A 26,015-nucleotide genomic window follows, 5' to 3' on the forward strand; every position below is an offset into this window, starting at 1 on the left:
TTTGCCTCACTCGCTTTAAACACTAAATTTTCAGTTTGAGATATAAGAATTAAATGTTGCAACAACTCAGTAGAATTAATAATACTTTGATGTAATATGGATACTTTACTAAATGCTAGAGCAGTCTCTATTTCTCCTAATTTTATAAAAATAGAACGAAAATTACTAACAAATAAATTTAAAAGGCTTACAACATAAGTAGTATAAACCCAATGATTATCCTTAGATGCTAATTCCTTAATCATAGATTCTACAATTTTTAAACGCTTATCTAATATATTAGAATTTTGATTTAAGACTTCAGTAGAATTGATAAAACTATCGAGCATTTTAGATATTAAGGTAATTTTATTTCTAATGATAGTCTGATCGTTTTCAAGTTTAGCTGTAAGTTTATCGTATCTAATTGCGTCACTATAGTCTAAATTTCCCGTTATAATTTTAATTAAGGAACCCAGAGGGTTGAGGATACCTCTCTTGACACGTTTGTGTGGAACTAACTGTTCGTATTTCTGAACCGTTATGTCGCGAATATATTCAGCGTGATATTTTGCCACTTGAAAATCGTGTAAGTATGAAATATTCTTATTAATTAAACTATCGAATTCTCTGTATTTGCTAATAATAAAATTTAAATCATCATTTATCTTATCTAAATTTAAAACCTTAATTATAGTCCAATAGTCTGTTTGGAGATATGCTTGCCCTTCTTTCACAGGATAAATCAAGCTCAGAACCTCATAGCCTCATACCTGCATGATAGGATACAAACTGTAGTTGTTAATGGAGAACGTTCTAGCGGTGCGTCAATTAACATTGGTGTTCCACAGGGATCTATTTTAGGACCCTTCTTGTTCTTGGTATATATCAATGATCTACCTTATTATTTACAGGATAGGTGTGAAATAGTTCTGTTTGCAGATGATACCTCATTAATATTTAATGTGGATAGGCATGACCCAAATGTTGACGAAGTGAACAGTGCTCTTTTACACATATCCGACTGGTTTACTGCTAATAATTTATTATTAAATGCCAAAAAAACAACTTGTGTTGAATTTTTACTACCAAACGTTAAAAAGTTAAGCAGAAATATTACCTTGAACGGGGAGGTATTACACCCTACAGAATCGACTGTATTTCTTGGGTTAACATTGGACGAGAAACTACAGTGGGGAGCCCATGTCAACACCGCTGCAGGTAAGCTCAGTTCAGCAGCATATGCAGTCCGAAAGGTAAGACATCTCACCGATGAAGATACAGCTAGATTGGTTTATTTCAGCTACTTTCATAGTATTATGTCCTATGGAATTCTACTATGGGGCAGGGCAGCAGATATAGAAACTATATTTATCTTACAGAAAAGAGCCATTCGTTCTATATATAATTTACGTGCTCGGGACTCACTAAGAGATCTCTTTAAGAATACTGGTATCCTTACTGTACCATCACAGTATATATTTAATAATATTTTGCATGTACACAAAAACGCCGACTTACACACAAGAGTAGGAGATAGACACTGTTATGGCACAAGGAACAGAAATAGAATTGAAATGCCATTTTTCCGATTAGCTAAAGTTAAAAATTCATTTATGGGTCAAGGTATACGCTTTTACAATAGAATTCCTCATAATATTAAAGAGTTTAGTAGTTCTAAATTTAAAACTTATATAAAAAATGTACTAGTTCAGAGAGCGTACTACAGTATTCAGGAATATATGGACGATAAAAACCCATGGAGGGTTGTCGCGTAAAAACCACAGGACAGTTCTTTGGCATGTTATTACAATACTTATATGTTGTTACATATGTATTTTGTAAAATTGTAAAACTGACATGATTTAAAAGAGCAACTATGGAGTTTCTTGCCGGTTCTTCTCCGTAGATACTGCTTTCCGAATCGGTGGTAAATTTTAAAATATGTAATGACGTTTCAAAAGTGCTTCTATATGAAGTCTAATTGAATAAATAAATGTTTGAGTTTGAGTTTGAGTTTGAGTTTGAGTTTGAGTTTGAAATTCCCGGGTTATGTTGAAGAAGTTGTAGTTGAAGGGCCAGCGCGGACTTCATCACTATCAGCCAACACCACAACGCGGAAGGCGTTTTACATTTTTAATAGGGACCATAGTCTTCCTTTTACCAATCTTTATCGATATAACGTTCCTTGAACCTTGACCTATAACCTTAGCTTTATGGAATCGCGGCTTATCCTTGCTTTTTCGCTTATTAACGTCTTTCGCAAATATAATTTTTCCCGAAGGGAGACTGATTTGATCTTCACCACCTCTCCTATCCTTTACTTTTTGCTTTTCACGTGAAAGGTCGTGAACTTGCATTTCGTTCTTAAACCACGTATATACTAAAATTTGATTTGGTTTCGTATCTATTGCTTCATGTAATATAGGTATACCGGACGATTCTACTATATTAGCTGAATGAACTGTATCCGATTTTGACGTTACAGATGGTGACCTGACTGGGTAGTCACATGTTCTAGGAGAACTTAGCGCCGATAGAGTTTCAGAGTCGGGAATAGATATCGTTTCACTAGAATCGCGTTCTGGTATAGTAATTGTACTAGAGTCGTTACGCGCTCTTGGCCTATTGTCTTTATCGCCTATATTAACAACCATAGATTCGTTTTCATTATCGGAATGCGTAGCGTTAACTCTAATTCTAGATAAAGCGTCCGCGTTAAAATTTTGCTTCCCAGTATCAATCATAAATTTGGAATTAGTTTCAGGAATATAATTGTGTGGAAATTTCAGATTTGGATCGCAATTTAATTCTATGATTTTTTCCTTGTAGAGGCTTTCGTTTGAAAATTTTCTTCATCAGACGGAAGCACATTAACGTCTTGATTATCGTCAGTGGGTGTATAAATCTTATTCGCGACGTATTCGTAATTCGTATCGTAAGGATTACAGCCATAATAATTCGTATAGTCGTAAGGATTATAGCCATAGTAATAATTATCATATAGTGAATTGTCATTATGTAAGTCGGTTTCATTCACTCTAAAACCTGGCTGAGTTATATTTTGTGGTCGAGGGGGTGCCGTCCTCATGGAAACGTCAGTAGACTCAAAGCGGTTATTTTGAGGAGGTCTTTGACCGAAATTCTGTGGCGTCATACCAAAAGTTTCAGGAGGCCTATAACCAAATTGTGGGTTTTGATTAAATGTTGGCCTGTAACCAAATTGTGGATTTTGATTTAATGTTGGTCTATAACCAAATTGTGGATTTTGATTGAATGAAGGCCTATACCCGAACTGTGGGTTTTTATTAAACGGTGGCTTATAACCAAATTGTGGATTTTTATTAAACGGTTGCTGGGGTGTGAATTTAAAACCAAATTTTTGAGGTACATTTGGTGTCCCAAAATTAAATCTTTGTTGAGGATTTTGTAAAAATTGGGGCACCGTTGTATTATTATGGGTACGATTGCGCGACTGATATTGTTCGTGAAAATTAACTTCTTCTAACACAACTTCTAGAGCCTGTTCTAATGTATTAGGCGATTTTAGTCTAACAATTCGCACCATGTTTTCGGGCAAATTATACAAGAAAACGTTCAGGGCTGTATGATTATAAATCGCAATTTTCGCGCGTTTAATTTCCGTATCTACCGATAAATTAACCTTCGATATTAGTAACGATCTAATATTCTGTATCCTATTACAAAATTCAAGATAACTTTCCCCGGATTTTATTTTGCAGGACTCGAGCGAGATTTTTATGCAATCCTCACTGCGCGGATCCCCAAAATGTTGTTCTAGTAATTCTTTTAGCGCGGGCCAAGTATTAATATCTTCGCGCTCCGATAATAACGCGGCGGCATCGCCTATTAATCTACTAGTTATTGCATGTAAAACGTAAATATTCTGCTCTTCATGCCCTCTAAATTTATTAATTATATATTCGCATTTTCGAAAGAATAAATTCAAAATTCTTTTGTCTCCACCAAAAAGAGGAATAAGCTTTAACATATCACTCGGAATTGTTATTACGTTTACGCTTTCCATGTTAAATAAGTACAGAGTAATTAAAGTTCTGAAGTCTTTAACCAATTACAATAATTTCGAATTATAAAAATCACACACACAGAAATCAATTTAAAACACAATATAAGTAATAAAAATTCTTAAAATATAGCACAATAAAAGAAATATATGTTATCAATTACTATAAAAATTAAAACTTGAAATAAGTTATAAAATCACATATAAAATATAAAAATCATTAATTGAATTACGATCGATTTTGAGATCAATTAAATCAATTAATATTAATATTTCTTTATGCAAAAATCATTTAATTTTCTAATTTAAAACTTTTAATTAAGTTACACTCTATAGTTAATTAGTCTGTGCAGAGTTTTATGCAAGACAATTCTTAGAATTAAATACGATATTTCTTACGTATAACTAACTAATTACTGATTTAATAGAATTTCATATTAAAACCAGGGGCCTTAGACAAAGTAACAATTACAAAACGATAACGAAGTTAGAAATCGCAAAAATGTATGGGATTGACATTAGATAGACCACGTGATCTAACGCGGCGTATGTCAATCCCATACATTTTTGCGATTTCTAACTTCGTTATCGTTTTGTAATTGTTACTTTGTCTACTGGGCCAGATCCGTTATAATGCGAGACGTTCAATCCCAAAATAACAGTTAAAAATAGTTAAAAGTCAAAATTACACTCTCGTGAAAAGGATATAGGAATATATCAGAAAGGATGGCAAAAAGTTTTACTCACCAACCGATCGTCGATCCCATTATTCCTCGTCGTGGTCGTTTAACAAATTTATTTTTCGGTTCTTTCAGGATAGCACGGCCTTTATAGCAATGTTCTAGGGCTAATTTTGAAGACCTCTAGACATGCAGACCTTATGTGGCTATCCTACCGGCTGCGCCAGTTAAACTTTGCGGGAGCGAGTTGACTTTTTTAAAAAAAAAAAAATAAAATTAAAATTAAACTTATTTAATTATTAACTATAACAAGTGGACGATTTGGAGTCACAAATGTTAATGCCAGAATTACATGCAATGATACAATCGATACCTTATTGCGAAATAAATGTTTTTCAATAACTGCAACGCTTATGCTAAATTGCAAGAACTCTCCGGTGGTCTTGCTGAGGCCAGCGGAAGGCTATTGCTCAACCTAATACAGAGGGTTGGGGTGGATGCGTAACTACCTACCGTTTTACTTTGCGTAGTCGGGTAAAAGTATAAATATTTAGGTACTACACCACGGTAATCTTTCCTAGTAGATATTGTATATACATAGTTAAAAAAATCCAGTTACATTTTTTTAACAGACTCATCGATAGTGTCACGTCTGTGCTGTTAGTCTATGAAAAATGGCGCGAAACGCAGAACGCGTGGTGATTTTTCGCAAAATGATAACAATATTAGTAAAATGCATGACTTACTCATAATAAGGAAACTTACTGGTGAAAAGTCACTCCTCGGGCTTTGTTTGTATTATGGGAACTGTTAAAACAATATCTAAGCAAACACGAAGGCATTTTGAACAGAGCAATAACACGTGTTGACGCGGCAAGCGGGGGGCACAGTCCGACACAGACTAAAGAGACTTGTGATTCTTACCTCTAGCTCGTGTTAAAGAGAGTGTAGTAGCGATCGCCTCTCTAGTACGTAGTACCTTCTATCTCGATGTTGTAAAACAGATTTTTACTTTCGCATTTATAAATTGGATAGACGACTTTAAATGGTATTCACGCTTATGTGATGTTTTTAATAGTTAGATTTAATTATAGTACGCGTTAGCAGATGGTCATGTTACGCAAATCGTTGCTATTACAGATGATCCTCTGAAGTTCTGCGAATTTAATGCCGACATGGTTTCTAGAAAAATCCACATGTGGAAGTAATCTGATTATCAAGCTGGTAGGACTATAGGAATAGATTGAATCTGTTTTAGTTTTATATACTTTTCAAATGTAAAAATATAAATTTTTAAAGAATAGAAAAACATCGATCACGAGGGGGATTCGAACTCGCGTCTTCTGTCTTAACGTTAATAAGTTGTTGCTGGCCACCAGTACCAGTAGGCTGTAGTCTGTGGTCCGTATGCGCCGACCCTAAAAATTCCCGATTTTAGACGTGGACAAAATTTAACTGTATGGCATTTGGGAAGTTATAAAAATAAATAGGATACGTACGGCGTACCTAGATTGTTAGAGACGGTATCATATTAGGTTTAGGTTTCAAATACTGTAGGGTAGGAATTAAAACATTAACTAGTTACCGTTTTTTTTTCAATTTATTTATAGCTTAGTTGAACTTTTGAAAGTCTTTTATAAAATCTTAAACATATTTTGCCCCTTGACGGTGAATCTCCGGTTTTTACTTACATTTCTCAATTGCCATATGCCAGTTTACTTTTTCATTTATTCTAGATTTCATTACCAATTTAATAAAGAGTTTGTCAACATTACAAAACACAATAAACATTGCATATATTTGATAATTTAATTCGTCATTGACGATCCCCGAAGCGTTGCGTAAAGACGCTTGTTAGCTTAGAAACTAGTTTTTAGCGGATTGTTTAATTTAGCCTATTGAATGTATATTTTAAAACAAATACCACTGAAATATTTGATTATATACATCATGCCATAAAGAATAATACGGTCATGAATTTTGTGCGCCTCTATAGCAAATTTCATTGAATTTAGGCAGCGTTTCCATCTGCAAGAAACAGATGGACAGATGGACTTGGCCTTAGAATTTTTTCAACGGTAACGAATTCCATATCAATGGCTATTGCACATTCCTAACTTCTTAGTTCTTACATGATGATGGAATTTTGATGACACTTTGCAGCATAGAATATTATAGGGATTGTAATTTGTATTGACTTTATTAGAAAGCGATTTGGTAAGGAGACTGCATTTAGGCAATACAAACTGTCTTAAATGCCCTAGAACTTTCTCCTGTGAGACAATGGTTTATTTTCTATAGGTATTAACATTCGGGTTCGTCATTCGGCAAAACATTCGTATACGAATGTCGTCGCTGTTCACACATTCATCTTCCCTTTGATTATGCCCGAAAAATTGCACCTTATACGAATAGGTACACAAATTTCAACGCATAAGAAATAACTAATCAGTGCACTGTTTACATTATATGCGTGTTAGTTATTCGCATCGCTTTTCGCACGAGTGTAAAAATGCACCATAAGATGCACAAGTACCACAATTTCTAAAACTTCTAGTGCATTTACAGTATAGACTAAATTGCTATCATCGTGTTATATCAAAGAGCTTTTAGTTGTCGTGTTGTTTGCAAGACCTATGATTGTTGGCGGTCACCCATTGTCACCAAATAAGGTCGTCTAACGGTAAGCGTATGCGACATAGAGCTTGCATGTTATGGTGACACCGTGTCACATTGTTGGAAATGATGGGTGCAGGGTGTGCTTCGTACGGAAGTCAGCTGGTGTAAACGCGCTTTTAATTTTATTAGGTAGTCTGGTCTGGGAGGTAATTATTGAGATTGAAAATTGATAGTTCCTATCGGATATATCGTTAAATCAGATAAACTAGGTTGTGGGACATATCAGGGATTGCTGATTCAAAGCTATATCTTATACAATGATATTTGAAAATGAATACAATTCAGCAGTACAGGATTTGGTAGGTTTCATTTGGGGATTATGTACCTAAGTTCGTTATTAGTGTGGATAATCTTGATTTTTATATATTTATACAAGCTGATATCACTTTTATTTTCTAGGATTATGTGTATAAGTCTCATGAAATTCTACCTGAAATAAAAAAAACCACTATCTAGTTTAGTCCCGTGATTCTGATAAGCACAAATCCCAAGTCGGGTACATCTGAATGTTTCCGACATATTTCTTTTTAAAATCTTCACATGTTCTTTACAGTTTCAGAGATATTTCAGTTAAAATCTTTACATTTTATACTTTAAGTTGTCAAGCACAGTGTGCCAGTTATAGCTGATGTGCTAATGGGTCTAAGTATTCTAAGTGATGTGACACTCGTTTTACCGTGACGAAACCATGAACAGTAAAGCTGGGTATCGACTTCGCGCTCCTGGCGCGCGCGCCATGAATGACCGCGCCGAGAGTGCGTTCCGCGGAGCGCGTTCCAAATAATTGAAGTATAACAACTAAGCGCGCCTGGCGCGCGTGGCAACTGTTCCAGTGTTTGACCGTTCATCATGGAAGCTAGTCGTGTACGAGCAGCAGCAGCATTTTTTTCTTTAACTCCGGCACAGGGACTCCCATTTCACTACTGATTTCTCTCCAACCATTAAATCGCTTAGAGAAGATCTCTAAGCAAATTATTATGATACGAAGAAATTTTACTGTTCCACAAAACTTCTTTCGTACCATATAGCTGAATTAATTTACGGTAACTTTGGTTATTTATATATTATATCCATAATTATTACTCGGAGCGCAACAAACACAAAAAATACGACAAACCCGTCTCCATTGGCGCGCGCGCCACGTTTGATGCGCGGTAAAAAACCGACACCCGACGGAACGGACCGCTCCGTGTTCGACCGCTCCAACGAACATTTTGGCGCGCGTTCCAAACTGGTATCCATTTCACGCGGCTGGAGCGCGCGCCAATGTTCGATCTCTTGGAGCGCGAAGTCGATACTCACCTTTAGATGTTACTAAGTCTTCAAGACTAGCTTTTCTGCAGTGTAATGTCTGATAGAATGCTTTATTTGTACAATCTTTATACGTAGTAATTTAACCAAATATGGCAAATTATTGCTAAAAAGCAATAGTTTCCAACCTTATCTCATTCCTATATTATTGATTGATTTGCATTCAATGTTCAGAATCACATTAAGACGATGGATGTTATCAAAAATTATGGAGATTTTTAATTCGTAGCGTATTGTTTAATTCAATTTTTTGCTGGTATCTTCTCTTTGCACAAATATTATAATTGGGGAAATAGTATTTTTTTATCAGTCTGGTCAGGTCTATTTCAAGGCCTATTCGTTCATCATTATACAGATCTACCTTAGTTCTAAGTTTTTGTTTTCCGTTTCTTTAATTTCTTCTTCCTGTCTTCCTTCAAACATTCTCGTTGTTACTATTTTACTAGCCATCTTCGTTGGTTTGGTAACAGTAATTTTAGAAAGTGTAAATAAAAAAACGAATAAATTGATTGAAATCTTTAAACCTAATTTGTTTAATTCCAAACATCAAAAACCCACGACAATTATTAAAGAGTCACTATAAACTTAAGGCTGCAGTCTAGCAAAATTGCGTTTTCAACAAGTTATTTGACAATTTTTTCCCGGCTAAAGAAATGATAAACTGAATTTTTTTTTCTTGTTTATCAATTAGTGTTATATACGCAATGCGCGTGAATTTTTTCACATTTATAAAGTTACTTTATGTTACCTTAATCAGGCCTTCAAGATAAGTCTCTTTCCCCCAAAATCATTTCGAGCTAAGTTTGTGCACTCACTACGTTGCAACCGATTACAATTTACACAATCTGATCAGCGCATTATTATCCTTATATAGTCGTTATTAAAAACTGCTGAATACAATTGCCGAAAAACTTATGATTTTCTTAATTAGAACGTTATAAATTCATTAAATTTCCCATTTTTTGCCTCACAAAATCGATTGATAAATACTGCTAAAAGTTATTTTTTCCATTAATTTATTCGAGTTGGTTGAAGACCAATGAGTATTAATCCTTTAAAAAAATTTTTTTTTGAATTTTGATAATTCTTTAAATATTAAAAAAATATTTAAAATAATAAGGAAAAATCCTAGCGAATTTCTTTAGTCGCGCTCCTTGGGCCGGAGCGTTCTGACGTGTGCTCTACGCTCGATTTTCCTTCATACCGAAGTGAAAGTTGCTCTACTTCATTAAATTTAATATTTTTGTTAATTGATTATTTTTATCTTAGTTTTGTGCAAATATTCGTATTTTTAAACATTTGATTTCGATATGGAAAATAAACGAAAAAAATACCCGTGTAACTACTAGAAAAAAAATTATCTTCGAACATAAAGTTAATGAAACCAAATAGATTGCAAAGGTGATTGGCAACAATTTCTTTATTTTACGGGGTATCAGTAAAGGGATGTATATTTCTTTAAAACTAAAGTAAGCTCATAAATTTTCTTATAATATAATTTTTTTGAAGTTCCAAAAATGTTTATTTTTCGTTTGAGAAATACGAAATATAATATAAACTTGTATTGAGAACTTGAACTTCCCAAGTTCATCCGGGGAAATCCCCATACGGGGAAAATGATTTGTTTACTCCAAAATTGATCCGAGGTGTTCTTCTAGTCATTTTCAACGTAGCGGCATGTTGTTTGATTATTAATTTTATAACTTAAATACAGGATGTTGGTTTTATATTCTGATCTTACAGACGCGCTGACAAATTTTGTCCACCATTTCTAGTTTAGTCTACCAACTCTAAGTACCAATATTAAAACGAATGGATTATCATCACATCATCAAAATTCAGTGGGGTTGAGAACTAAACAAACAGAAGTAACAGAGACGCGAAGAATAAAAAAAGAGGACGAGAACGATAATTCGTTGATGCTTTCCCTTTTCGACGTATTATTAGGGTACATCACCAATCTGCAAAAAACAAAACTGATGATTCCCAATTGCTGATTAAAAATGAAAAACAAATAATCGACAACAGTGGTGAAAATTTGCTGATCACAATGAAACATCCTTCAGTGGTAGCAGATTTACTCATTTAAAATGTATCGGTGAACAGCGTAAAGGAGAGGAGGACAGGAAATCATTATGAATGTGGATGGTGGATTGTATACAGGGTGTAATCGATAAGTATGTGCAGGCGATTATGACGTTATTATTGCAGGTATCAAAAAACTTAAAACTGATATCGAAATTACTTTACCTAATGAGCAAAATGACAATAATAACTTTTTAAAAGTATAACGAGAAATATCTAAAAAATTTACTTTATACACTCCCGTATCAAAAAGGGAAAATGGAACTAGTAGAAGTTAAATGTCTAATTCCGGCAAAAGACATGAATGCGGTAGATGCAGTTAAAAATAAAAAATTTAATATTTGAAATACAATGCAAAAAATAACACTTTTTTCATAGATAAGAATCATGACTATTTTTTCCAAATTCAGGGACAACTAAACGTTGCAGAAGTCTGCTTATTTGCTGTTTGGACTGGAGTGAATCATTCGTTAAAAATAGAATATATAAAAAAGTATGTAACGTTTAGGCAAAATAAAATGATGGAACATTATCAAGATTTTACATAAATTGCCTACTGTCAGAATTGATTGATTCGAGACTTCAGCATTCGATGCCCATCAAGGACCCATCCTATATCATTCAAGCGATTGAAAAAAAAGAGATAAATCCAGTGCAACCGATAAAGCATCAGAATGCTAGCAAAAGATTTATTAGGTTTATCAATATAAATCTATATATTATACATAATATAATAAATCTGTAGAAGACGCGAAGACTGACATCCGCGCGGACGGAGTCGCGGGCGGAAGCTAGTCAGAAATAAATATCTTTTGTTTTCATTTGCGTATTTTTCTATTTTATAATTTTTTAACACAAACATTACATTTTTTTTATTAAATACAAAATTTGTTTATCCGTTTTATTAGTTAAACTGAACAACTTTCACTAAGAAACTTAGGTCGAAAAAAATGTATAGAGATATGCATTTTGTATGGAAAGCTTATTTTTTTTTATATTTCGTTCAAATTTCTTTGTAAAAGTTGATCAGTTATATAAACATGAAGTTGAAGATATCAATAGAAAGTATTCGCAAATTTTGTGTACTGATAAAACAAAATCACCCGGTGTAATTTTCACGAAAATTGTTTCAAATTGTCATTTTTGGTACTTATTACGAATATTAAATTATACGAATGATTTAATTTTTAAAAATTAAGTGGAGCAACTTTCCCTTAGTACATTTGTATTATTTACATATAGGATGACAGGATGCATTTGTTTGCACTACTAGACCAAGCCCTTAAGGATTTATATTTCTTCCCTTACATTTTACCTACAGTTATCTGCAGGTTCGCTTAAACTACGATAATTTCTTATCTTCACACAGCAATTCATCTCAAACCGTAGCTCTATTTAGACATGAAAGAAGGACATACACACATGAATATTAACGTCTGCTAGGATCTAGGGCGATGAACCGACGAGTGCTCTCAGGCGTTTTGTTATCTCTTCTTTGTGGGAAATGTATTTTTGGCTACGTACAGTACCTACAAAACAAGAGCATGAGTAATGTAAACAGTATTTAGGTACTAATCTGTGGCGTAGTTTGATGAACCACAGATTATGTCAATGACGTTTTATGAATATTGTCTATATGTTTTTCATTGGGACGAAAGGTCTTTTGATGATTAAATATTATTTTTATCTATATTTAGATAACCTTTAAGCCTTAATACCTACATAATTAATGAAGCTTTACTTAATTATTCTTGACTAGCTGTGCCCTGCGGTTTTACCTGCATTGCTTAACTTCCTCGATAAATGGGCTACCTATCTAACATCGAAAGAATTTTTCAAATCGGACCAGTAGTTTCTGAGATTAGCGCGTTCAAACAAACAAACTCTTCAGCTTTATAATATTAGTATAGTATTTTTCACTCATATGGAAGTGATGTCGTTTTGAATCATGATTGGCACTTTTTTGAATCTTTGTAATATGTATTTGGAACTAAGTTTTATTGCTAAAGGAATGGTTATTTAGGCAATACATGTTTAATAGATTATAAATTCATAGGAATATCTAGTAGCTAATACATTTAATATACTCTGTATTGACTTTAAGTATGATTGGAAAAGCTCTTTCATAACATAAAATGGTTATTTAACTAATTTTGTGTACACATTTTAACACATAAAGAATCTATTTTATCACATCTGTTTTATGATTAAAACAAGTGTCTTCAGGACCGCTTATCAAAAGTTTGCTCGAAGTTAAATTTACAATATTCTAAAATCATATTTAATACATACATGATTTCATACTAAGTAACACAATGGAATGAAATAAAAATGGACAAAATATGCTCTTTATCTTATCAGTATGTCTGCATCTACAACGGGTAATTAAAATTTACAATACATATAGATTACATATGCAAGTCGAAATCATAGGAATTTCAGTGTTATTCAGGCAGCTGATGTATGATAATATTTCTTCGAGAATCTTCTAAATTCAAATTGTAGAATCTAGACTTGTATGCGATGCAACTTAGAATAGGATCGACTTAGCGCCATGTTGTGACGTCATAATTGAAAATTCGAATAAATGAATAATGTAAGTTATACATTACTATATAGATAACGCTTGTATTTGATGATTAATTGAAAAAATGCATAGATTTTCTAACGGATCTTTGTTTCCTACTGAATATTACGTAAAAATATATTGACTTTAATTTCGTTCAGGGCATAATCCGGTAATCTATTTACTGGATAATAACTTTAATCTACTTCAATATTATAGTGTTCTCACACTACACATTGGCGTCATGACGTCACAAGTATTAAAATAGATATACAAACATGTGCGTAATGAAAAAATATATTGGCATACAAGGGTATGGTGATGTTTTAACGTGCGAACCTTGGAATCCCATATGGTTTATACACAAATTAGGTAATACGGCAATTGACGAAGTGGGTCAAATTGTGCGCTATGTGGCTTCAAGTCATGAGCGGTAGCGGTTTTAAAAGGCGTTGGCGCATATTATATCTCCTACCTATATTATGGATACTAAATTAGGTTAGCGGTGAAGTTACCTTCCTTTTCTGTATGTAATGCAGGTACTGATATGTACTTTTTCATTATAATTAAATATGGCAGAGGCAGTAAATTTTTACTTTAACTATTGACTGAATAAGCTAATTATTATTGTTGTGAATTTAACATGTACTGTAGTTTGAAATAAATCATGAAATGTTTATATATTGTTATGTATTTGTGTCTACTAATATTGTGTGTGAGATTTTATGTTTATGAAATAACCATGATTTGGTTTTTATGACTAAAACTAGTGTATTATTTTTGAATTGTTATTTTCTAGAAGACGATTAGACGAACCTCTACTAACACTTTCTGTAAATGATATAGATGAATTGAAAATAATAAGCGCTTTAAATTCAAATAACATATAAGCCATTAATATGCAAGACGAGGTTCAGGCGTTAGATTTTATTGTTATATACCTTTGTTCCTATAATTTATTCAGTCCTTCTAGTCTATTGATGCTATTAATCTTCTTAAATGTTCTAGTAGCTTCAATCTGTCTTCAAGTGTTATAAAAAGTTATATATGTACACATACAGACTATAATTTATCTTTGTGCCAAATTTCATTCGGATCGGCTGATTGCAAGTAACAGATATACATCTACCTTCTTAAATTTTCGCATTTGTAAAAGTTGTAAGAATGCATTACAATGCGTGTATGGAAAAATTATACAGCTGAAGATTTAATTTATTTAATGAAAACGCTCATATTAAAAAAGTAATAATTAAAATTTATTTTTGTATTGGATATTGGATACATATATTTATTATGGTCTTAATTAGGTTACCCACGCTACTTAATTTGCTCTAAAAAATATTTTCTTGGTTTAATCTCAATCTAATACTCACTCTTATTATAACAAGACTAAGTATAGACATTTATAATAACTATTATCACACAGCACTAAAACAAGAGCGGCCGCTCCGCGCGATGTCGCCGCACCCAGCGCTGCGCGAGCGGGGCCGCGCGATCCCGCCCACCGCGCCGGCCCGGCAGCAGATGCCGCCGCACGTGCGGGTACGCTCACCACTCTCTGTGTATCTGGAGATCGAGGTCAGTGATGCTGTGTGCTGGTCGAGCTGGTGGTGCTGGTCGTGCTGGTGGAGATGTAGGGGGAGTCCGTTATATCATAGAATATATACTCAAACGCAATAAGAAGTTGGTTATATAGAAAGAAAGATAGGAACCGTTTATTTCAACACATAATATAGGGATGTAAATTCTAAAGCCTCGTTTGTTGAGCAACAGTTGAGATTTTGAGAAACATGTTGCTGGAAATGTTGTGTTACGTTCGTTCATGAGAGACATCTGTTGAGCATTTGATCACCCTTGTTGATAAACTGTTTACAGAGATGATGGGACTGGGACAATTGATCAACAATGTTGCCCTCAACTGTAAATGCTTTTAGGCGAGAAGTTTTTAAGATGGTGTTGTAATCTCTGCAACAGTGTTGCAAGCAATTCCGCAACATGTTTCAACTTTGTTGCTTATTATCAAATGCATTACTGATGCAGCTCTTTGTTCGTGTGAGTTATTTTTTATGATTGTAATGCGGAGTCAATGTTTTATATGTTTTAGTTGAGATCTAGTTCGTAAATAAACATGTAGGTAATAAACCTAATGTAGACTATACAATAGGGAGATCTTTATTAGAAGTACCATTGATATAAAATATTATGTCCGTCTTTTGATTCTTTTTTTTTTGTATATTTCTTGGGTTTCATTTTACAAATAACCTCTAGCTGCAGGCTGTTACGCGTTCAAACAGTTACGATAACCAGAAAGATGTCTTCAATTCAAAGTGAATTCTTAAATCATATCAAGTAGGTACCTACGCTGCTTTAGACTATACTGATATTTAAATGTACACAATGCAAACATAAATTTACTTTCACTAATAGTTAGCTTAATCGGAGACGATTAGGCACTCTGTGTGTGTGTGTGTGTGTGTGTGTGTGTGTGTGTGTGTGTGTGTGTGTGTGTGTGTGTGTGTGTGTGTGTGTGTGTGTGTGTATGTACTTGCTAATTGTACTTGACCGACTTGCCTAAATCGGTGTGTACTCGCTTTAAGCCTACATGAAGATGTGTAAGGTAGCCACTGCGAATAAGCGAAGCGATTAGCGGGTTTATGAGTGGAGCGGATTAGACTACGATCTCGCTATGCCATTTAACTTGGTGATTGGTTTTCATTATGAAAGTATAAAATCGAACTTTGTTTAAATTTCTTAGCGTAACAACGGTGGTAATAATGTTACGCTAAGAAATTAATATTTTCTTATTAGATAAAATCGAGTATATTGACTTTATTTTGTCGTTTCAAACAGCAGTAATTCTTAATATTTTATTAGAAAACATTCACTTTTTATATGTTCTCCAATTGAACATAAAATATTTTTTTCAACAAATTATAAAATTATTGTTTTCATGCGCTGCATATTTTTCAATGAAACTTGTAATATCGTCAAGCGCGATATATTCATCGTGTCTATGACCGTAACCTAAATTAGTTTGTCTGTGGGATGTACTCCTACTTTTATCTAGTCTGTGTTTATATTTGCACAATACACGCTTGGCCAATATATAATTTACGATGATTATTTGATAAGCGATTTTAGTCAACCACTTACTGTATTTAGAAATGAGTTTATAAATGAATAAAAATTAAAATATATATTAGTTTTCCATTGCCCTGTATCCTATCTTATGTCTCTCTTATACTGTGCCCCGCGGTTTTACCCGCAGCTGCAGTGCTCCGTTCTTGTTGATCTAAGCGTGATGATATTATATAGCCTATAGTCTTCGGCCTTCCTCGATATTTTTTTCAAATTGGACCAGTAGTTCCTGAGATTAGCGCGTTCAAACAAACAAACAATCTCTTCAGCTTTATTATATTAAGTATAGATGTATCAAGGCCCGATTTTATCGTTAGCTACTCTTATTTCTTCAAAACAATTACGAATAAGGTTTTTGTTATTATATTCAACAGACACATCAATTTACTTGATTTGTAGGTAATTAATTCTTGATTTTGACATTGACTCTTGCATTATTAAAATAATAATAGTTAAAAAAAAACTAAAAAACACGCTTTTTATAGAAAACCTTAACCTTAAAAAATAGAAAATTTTATCAAATTAGTGTATTGTCATCGGTCCTCAATAAATCTACAAAGTTTGAACGAAATCTGGCCGTTTAAAGTGGGTCAAAATTGCGCCCAAAGAAGTCGGTTACAAACAAACATACAAACATACAGGTGAAGCTAATACAAAGCGTGTAATTAGACATTCCATATAAATTTATTACATTGATATAATATTATAACGGACTCCCGGCATTTTATTAACTCCAGTTCAAGCTTCGCAAATAATGGATAACAACTGAGTGAGTAAAGAATAGATTAAATTAAAAATAAATTTAAATGTGGTGGAAGATGTTCAAAGAAGTCTTAAAAAAGATGAAGATACTCTTGTAAAAAATGGTAAAGGCTAACAATTTTTCCAATTTTTTAGGAACTTGCTAATGTAACCTATATGCTGAGGTTGTAAAGTGAATTGCAACCTCAGCATATAGGTTAGGCCAAATTTAATCTGAATTTGTGCAGCCCTTTATTAGTAACCGACTTTTTTTATTATAAAAATTTATGTTGCGTTGCTAAAAATGGCAATGCTTTGAGTACATTCTATCACAATGTAAAAATGATAAAGCTTATAATTAAATTAAAATATTATAATATTCTAATCATAGCTTTTTAAATTTTTTGACACTGCTCGTAACTCGCAGAAATAAATGTTATTTGTTGTATTTAACTGGCGAAAACAGGTAAGTTACTATTAATTTTTAGTTATTATTTTAAGGAACTCTAAAGGTATTTCAAAATTATTCGTCTTAAGATCTCCGTTATTAGTATAAAATATTCCGACGAAACTGCGTTAAAATTCTGCAGTTACAAAAAATAATAGAAATTGCTTTGCATATTCCTGTATTCCTGTATTCTGTCTGCTAAGGAAGTCGAACTGAAATAAATATTTAATGTTTCAATTTATTTATTAGTTTTTTTAGTCTGTGATTTACAAAGTAGTACTGTCTATAATATTACAACTGTGATTGTGATGGAAAATAACCACCAAAAATAAAAATAAAATAAAACCGGCCAAGTGCGAGTCGGGCTCGCGCACAAAGGGTTCCGTAGCAGCAAATATAATAAATTACAGTTAAATCAACCTATCTCAAAAACTATAAGAGATACTTTGATCAAACCAAAAATCGTTGAAAGAGTTAATTAGCATGCATCACCTCTATTTTTTTTAGAATTTTATACCCCGTAGTTATAAAAATAGAGGGGGGGGGACATACTTTTTACGACTTTGAGAGCTGATATCTCAAAAACCGTTCACTTTAAGAAAAATGTTTTTTAGAAAACTTTATATCATTTTAAAAGACCTTTCCATTGATACCCCACACGGGTATGTACATCGAAAAAAAAAATTTCATCCCTCAGTTACATGTATGGGGGGCCCCACCCCCAATTCTTTTTTTTACTATTTAGTGTCATATTTTTGTAGCGGTTCATACAACACATATTCCCATCAAATTTCATCACTGTAGTACTTATAGTTTCCGAGTAAATCGGCTGTGACAGACGGACAGACGGACAGACGGACAGACGGACATGACGAAACTATAAGGGTTCCGTTTTTGCCATTTTGGCTACGGAACCCTAAAAACGAACCAATAAGACGCTTGTATAAGCAATTTTGCAGATTGGCAATGTCATTTATATAAACGAACGTTACATTTCTAAATTATGCTATAATTCAGTTTAAAATATGATCCCTATAAAGATCTATTTGTCGTCTAATTAGATAAAATTGCAAAAATGTTGAGCATATTAAATCAATCCTCTCGATTCATCAATAGGAACTGGGCCATTACAGATAATCAACAATTGCTTCGATAAATCTTCAGTAATTTTTATTTTTATTTATTTAAATGGTGCACACTACAACTGACAATATTGTCCAAAAAACACTATTTTACTACTACTACTGTGCCTAGCCTTATCCCAGTTCATTTGGGGTCGGCTCTCCTCGTCATTCTTCGCCAGAGACATCGATTCCGGGTCGTCGAATCATTTACTTGAGCTTTCTTCAGGTCTTTGTTGATAACAGACATCCAAGTTTGTAGAGGTCTACCGCGCTTTTTCGGTCCAGAATTTATGGCCAAGACTCGCTTGGTCATGTGCTCTTCAGGTCTTCTCATCACGTGGCCATACCATTGGAGACGTCTTTCCGACAGCTTCTCTTCAATTGGTCTAATCTTGAAGCTTCCACGGATATGAGTGTTTCTCACTTTGTCGGCAAGGGTAACACCTCCAGCCCATCTGAGCATTCTCATTTCCGCTGCGTGTATTTTTGTCGCATGGGCCTGTTTTATGGGCCAGCATTCACTACCATAAATGAGAGCTGGGCGGATCGCTGTTTTATATGCCTTCCCTTTCACACGCACTGGCATCCTGATGTCACAGAGTACGCCGGACAGTTCCCTCCACTTCATCCAGCCAGTGTTGATGCGGTTGGTCACGTCTGCGTCAATGGTACCGTTGTTAGATATAACAGAGCCTAGGTATTTAAACAAAAACACTATTTTACAAAAAACACTATTTTACATAAATTTAAACATATGTTGCGATAAAATGCCAACCTAATTGTATACACGCAGCAAGGCTCGTTGAGAAAAAAAAATAAAATGAAAAATGACCTGTTTTTCAACTGAATTTCCGTAGATTTCATGATTTTTGGGAACAAGCGTTTATTTCATTAACAGATTAGATCTTGCAAAATGATGCTTATGTGATATCGATAAAGTTAGCTCTACAGATCTTGAAGAATTGCTCCTTTCATAGTCCTAACGATCTCTTGACGTCGATTAAGTTGTCCTCCTTGTTGCCCATGAAGTATATTTGTACAAGTTCATGCTCTGCTTCTTCGAGAGGTTGCAAAGATCCAATTCGATGGTGAATCTGTCCTTGTATGTATGAAATTAGAATCACGGTAGAATCATTATTCGCATTATTTCAAAGTATAACTTTTAACGCATGAATTGAGGGAAAAATCATGCATTATTTTCAAGAGGTGATTACATATCTGTCGGGCCACAGTTTCGCGTAGAAAAAGAAAATTATTTAATCATTTAGATAAGATCAGTTCGCATTGTTATTAACAAAAATACCAAAACCTATAATAATTACATACAAAAAATTATTCATTGATAAACATGCAATTCTAAGGTTAGGACTCGAAATGTAACCCAGTTTATGTGCTACCATATATGGATGTACACTAAGATCTAGATTAAGAATTGCTAGTTTATCTGACGGCCGTTTGTTATACCTACATATCCCGAGTTTGATTTTTTTTGTGCAGAAAGATGTATAAATACTTGGTCAGGAGACCTTGATTTGATATGATGATATTGAGTCTTAATAATTAATATTTTACCCAAAATGTTTTTTTTTTGCGAGAAATATTTTTTACTTAAAATACCATAATAGTGTCTTCTTATTCTAGATTCGCACTAATCAGTATTTCTCTGCAGAGTTTTGGAATAAACCATACCAAATTATCTTTCGTCTTTCTTACAGAAAAGGTTTCTTCAGCATAACTTTAAGAACATATCGCCCTATCGAGTATTATTAGAACAGTGGATGTAGAACCCCAGATCCGTAATCTAAGAGCAGAACAAAAAAAATACTAAATAATTGTCTCCAAATATTAAAAAATAAATACATAAAAAAATTTACATATGTAGGAAAAAGACACATAATGTTACACTCAAGTCAATTTTATATAGATGCATCTTGGAGTGTTATAAAATATACGGTTTACGGTTATTATATATAACAGGTCATATAGCTCAATTTCCGCCCTATTTATGAATTTTTAGACACTGCACGTGTGTACTTTCACTGGTTGTATTTTTCTTTTCATAACGTATTTTGATTTTTTCATTATTTTTCCCTTATCAGGAATTATGCGATAAAGTCGATCTTTTTTGGCCTCAATATCCTCATTTTGTTTATCCACTTTTCTCTGAAGAATAGATAGAAAATATAATTAAAGAAATACTGATTCTTTAATTATGTTTTCTATAACGTTAGTTTCTAGGTGAATATTGAACAAGTTACCCTAAATGCATGCCTCTAGCATATCGTGTGTCCACAAATAATTTTTGTTGGTTTATCCAGAACATTGTCACAGGTGGGATAAAAAATATCTCCGGAAAGGTTTCAAGGAATCTACTGCGAATCACTAATGGAGTATTCATTTTGATTGTAGGCATCGGTGCAAATACCTACTTTATCCATAACATACAGACGTGCTTGTCAAAGATGTTAAGTTGAAAAATGTTTTAGGTTGACAAAAAAAAAATCGAATTCATTTGAAACCTACCAACTGGGTGTGTTTCAAATGAAATGTAAAAACAATATCCGTAATGTAAAAACAGAACAAAAAAATACTAAATAATTTTCTCCTAATAATAAAAAACTAAATACATAAAAATATATGTACATATTATGTAGGAAAATATCCACTTAATATTTCACTCCAGTCCTTTTCAACTGAGAAGCTTTGTATTGCTGGAGCTCAAACAGTATGGTCGGTTTCGTCAAATGCCTTACCACTGACATTCGAATTTAACACTTGTCTCGCCTAGGTACAACAAATTTTTGATTGTGCGAGTGTTGATAAACCTCTACAGCCAATTTGGTCTGTTTTTTGCTATAACTACTCCTTATAAATTTGTTCTATCTTCTGTGCCAAAAACTATTCCTCGCGTTGCTGCATTTCGCGATTTATAATCGAGAGATTTAAAAAGCCTTTATTGATTCCAATAGCCTTTACAGGATACAGGTTATGGATAATTTAATTTTGACATTTATGCTAAATATATCAAAAGATTTTCTACAATGCAATTGGCCAAAATTCGAATTTATCAAAGTTTCCTTTTTCCTCCGTATCATAGATGTTCACAACACGGGCAAGGGCATACCTACTTTTTCTGCGCTTGTCTAAAATTTTAAAGCAGCACATACTTATTTTTCCATTAGCAGGAAGTGCGCGATGAAGCCGATCTTTTTTGGCCTCAATATCCTCATTTTGTTTATCCACTTTTCTCTAAAATTCAGTATTTCTTTAATTATATTTTCAATAACTTGTAACTTGGAAGGATCCGTTCATCAGCTATATGCAGTCCCTGATTTCTATCGCTTTCCCAATAGCTTCGTCGTTCTCAAAATAGGTTTCTTGGAATTCATGAATTTGTGTAAAAACTTTTGGGCATTTGAAGATAACACAAGTGAACACAGTGCTTCAGGTTGTTGGGGCTCGACTTTTACCAGTGGCAACGAATATTTTTTTTCAACAGGCGGATAACAGCGGCCCAATAATGAAAGTATTATAGCCATGTATCCTGTCTAGTATGTCTCTGATAAATGAAGTTATTGAACGGAGTAACACTTGAAAAACGATTGGCTTATTTATTTATTTATACATATATGTGCTCTGTACAATTTTCATTGATGTAATTTTATATAGGTGCATCTTGGAGTGTTATAAAATATACGGTTATAATATAACAGCTCATATAGTCATCGGCGTTGTGCACGTAGTTGTGCATGCCTTGCATATTCACAATTTCCGCCCTATCTATGAATTTTTGTACACTTTGCACATGTGTACTTTCACTGGGTGTATTTTTCTTTTCATTACGTATTTTGATTTTTTTCATTATTTTTCCTTTATCAGGAAGTGCGCGATGAAGCCTTTTTCTTTTGGCCTCAATATCCTCATTTTGTTTATAACCTTTTCTCTAAAGTTCAGTATTTCTTTAATTATATTTTCAATCACTTTATGAGTTTCTAGCTGACTATTGAACAGGTTATCCTAAATGCATGTCTCTAGAATATCGTGTGTCCACAAAAATTTGTTGTTGGTTCATCCAGAACATTGTCACGGATAAAAAAATATTTCCGGAAAGGTTTCGAGTAATCTACTGCGAATCACCAATGGAGGATGCATTTTGATTGTATGTGCCTACTTTATCCTTAACAAACAAACGTGCTTGTCATGGAAGTTAGGTTGAAAAATGTCTTAGGTTGACAAAAAATTCGAATTCATTTGAAATCTGCCATCTGGGTAGCCAAATATGGCTTATGCCCTGAACCATTATAGGAGAACTGTATCTCTGTAGAACAAGTATGGGTTGATGATGATGATTATATGTCAGAAAAGCTGATTTGTCCCTAAGACACAGAAAACCGAAAATAGTAGAATACATTCGATTGCTCTGACGGGATCACGGGTGGATGAGTCGTCGAGGCGTCGCGTCGCGTCGCCCGGTAAGACGAAAGATGCGGGTTCGAAACCCGCTTCGTGATCGAATTTTTACTATTCTTTAAAAATATTAGATCTTAATATATTAAATAATACAATGGATATGAATGTACGCCACGCTCGATACATACGTATGTACGGTGGGATTTCAAAATAAAGCGAAGACGTTTGACGGTGCGCCTGTTGTTTAATGTTGGTGGTTTGTGTGGTTCAAATTATAAACTTTGGAGGATTTGTAAACGGATTGTCGAAATTTGATCGAAGGAAGTGTATGGGATAAGTGTGAAAGAATGGTTTGGTGTTATACCTTGAGGCCTTGAAGTATAATGGAAAATTATATATTTGGAAATTTATGGTTCGACCGTTCAGAGACAAATATCGTTTCGAGATTAAATTTAAAATTCCTTTTGTTTGTGTTTCGATTGAAGAAGAAAATTCTTATGGAGGGGGTATTGAAATAATAATTTTCACATAACACCATAAACAAAAAAGTTCATGAATACATATAGGTGCAATGCGTTATGTGTTACTTTACTCGAGGTTTTAATATTGATTTCGTTTCTTTCAAATCGCTCATCTCTCAAGCCTTGTGGACTGGCCACACGAAGAATCCGCTGTACATAATATGATGTCATGCTCATTATTTTTGGACCACGATATTGTGTTAGTACAATTTAACATTGTGACTTTGTGTCATTCCATTCAACTGAGTGTTTAGTTACTTTATTTTATGTACATTTCTTATTTTTTAAAGTAAGTGGTAATTTGTAGTAGACTTTGTTAGGAATCGAATTTCTCATTACCTGGTACTTGGTAAATATCTTCTTCCTCATTCGTCATCTTATTGTGGTTATTATTACGTAAATTTCTTTTCGAATTTATCTGTGCTTAGGATATTATTAGTTTATTTATTCTAACTTCTATAGTTAACACTAAAAGTTGAAGATCGTTTACATTTACACAGATTATCGTCATAAAATTCACAAGCGTTACCTATCATACTTAAATTGCGAAAGTCAGATTACATGCAAACATACAAAATTTCTCATTTTCTCTCAAACTCTTGAGACACTTCAGAAATGGGATTGGCTCGGAAAATTTGTTTTCACCGACCTGTCATGTGTAACTCAGTGGATTCGCAAACAGAAATACTGCAGTTAAATCAATACTTAAAGACAAACAATAAACAATTTAAATAAGGTAGTGAGTTGTAATGATCGATGGAATTAGGGTTGTTTTCTGATGTTGAATTTGGTAAACTATAGTTTGTACATATTTACTATCAGAAATAATCATACTAAAAATTCTTAAGTCGTTTGGTATTTTGATAATATTGGCATTAGGCTTCTGTGGATATACGGTACTATAGGTATACGTTGCAGGTTGCTTGATGAACAATTAACTAAGAATCTTGATTGCCATCCCACATATATATTAAAATTTGTATGCGAAATTTCATTGCAAACGTAACGTTTTGGCTACAATGTGGTATGCAACACCTGAATAATATATGGTCACGAGGAGAATTCTGACAAAATGATGGACTGTTCCTAGGGTTGGGCATATCGAATTGTCTTCAGCCAAGTTTATAGATGCGCTAGTTAACATTCTAAGCCCTGCTGGTGTTCATGACTCAATCAAGTGTAACATGCAGTTGGCAGTTATTCAAAGGGCGATAGTAAATCGATTAGGTGACGCAAGCGGTGTGTGCAGCATTGTTAAGTTGACGCCGCTGACTTAATGGGGACGGCGTTCGGCTGAAGGACCGCCTGCACATTCGCGATTGCATTGTTTGACCTGATTAGAGAAGATTGGCAGGGTTAAACATATGTCTAGAAACTGTGTAAGGCTTTCGCGTAATTGTAGGCAAAGATAGTAGAGTTATCTAGTGAGACATTGTATGCTTAATTGGATCACTATTATTATCGATCTGGATTGTTCTAGTCAGAAATGGTTTACCAAAATTTTTGATAGATTAGGTGATTGTTGGAATGTTGATTGAATCATCGAATGAAATATTTGATTACTAGTTTAGAAGTACTAATTAGATTAGAAGTACGGATTACAGTATTAGAAGGAGGATACAATTGGTAGCTCCATAAAGTTGTCTTTCACAGTATAGACTATATTTTGTGCGTCAGTTATGATTTACTCCTTAAATACAACTACAAAAAGCAACCATACAGGTGGCTTAATCTAATAGACCAACCGAGAAAGAAGATACTTTATTATTCCGTTTTCTACAATAACCAAAACCAAACAAAACTAGACATTCAAGGCATACACCGGTTCATGTTTTTACATAACATTAGCCGACTCAAATCCCATTACGGAGGTTAAGTGTAACACAAGATGGTCATTTGCTTGACATGTCGAATTAGCATGAGAACGGTGTGGACAGATAACGGTACACGGGTTTACTCGTCTTTTGTGATGCTATGTGACTATTTGGTACGTTATAGAGCTTTTGTCTTAGGTCGGATGGGTTTTAGCCAAATTAGTAATGTACGCTTTCTTTGTACATATTCTTTCTCAGAAATGCTTTTCTAAATGTGAGTTATTTTTATAGTTTAAGAAGGCGAACTACATTATGCTATACTATTCTATCAAGTCTTAAGGTGTTATAAAATATAAAGTCCCATGAACTCAATTGATGAACTTAATTAAAATATGAACTCCAATATAGCATGATTCGTTTCAGAAATGTAACCTGAAACACATAGTTTACACGAGCTTTCGTGAGCTTTTTAAT

The 26,015-nt window shown here is 33.7% G+C and overlaps 1 protein-coding gene across 4 annotated transcripts in view; it reads left to right on the plus strand.

Annotated features, from left to right (window-relative positions):
• The window catches only part of RIC-3 (RIC3 acetylcholine receptor chaperone), a 47,652-nt gene that overhangs the window by 7,952 nt on the left and 13,685 nt on the right, over positions 1–26,015 (plus strand). For 2 of the 4 annotated variants that reach the window (XM_090111198.1, XM_090111200.1), the window contains one exon: positions 14,772–14,923. In XM_090111198.1, the coding sequence (XP_089967324.1) occupies positions 14,772–14,923 (152 nt within the window). The remainder of the gene's footprint in view (positions 1–14,771; positions 14,924–26,015) is intronic. The other 2 variants (XM_090111199.1, XM_090111201.1) reach the window with 1 other exon arrangement.

This window comes from Colias eurytheme, chromosome 16, assembly GCF_061535395.1.
Source record: "Colias eurytheme isolate Ceu_HAF_F1 chromosome 16, ilColEury1 Martin Lab GWU primary, whole genome shotgun sequence".
Classification (NCBI taxonomy): domain Eukaryota; kingdom Metazoa; phylum Arthropoda; class Insecta; order Lepidoptera; family Pieridae; genus Colias; species Colias eurytheme.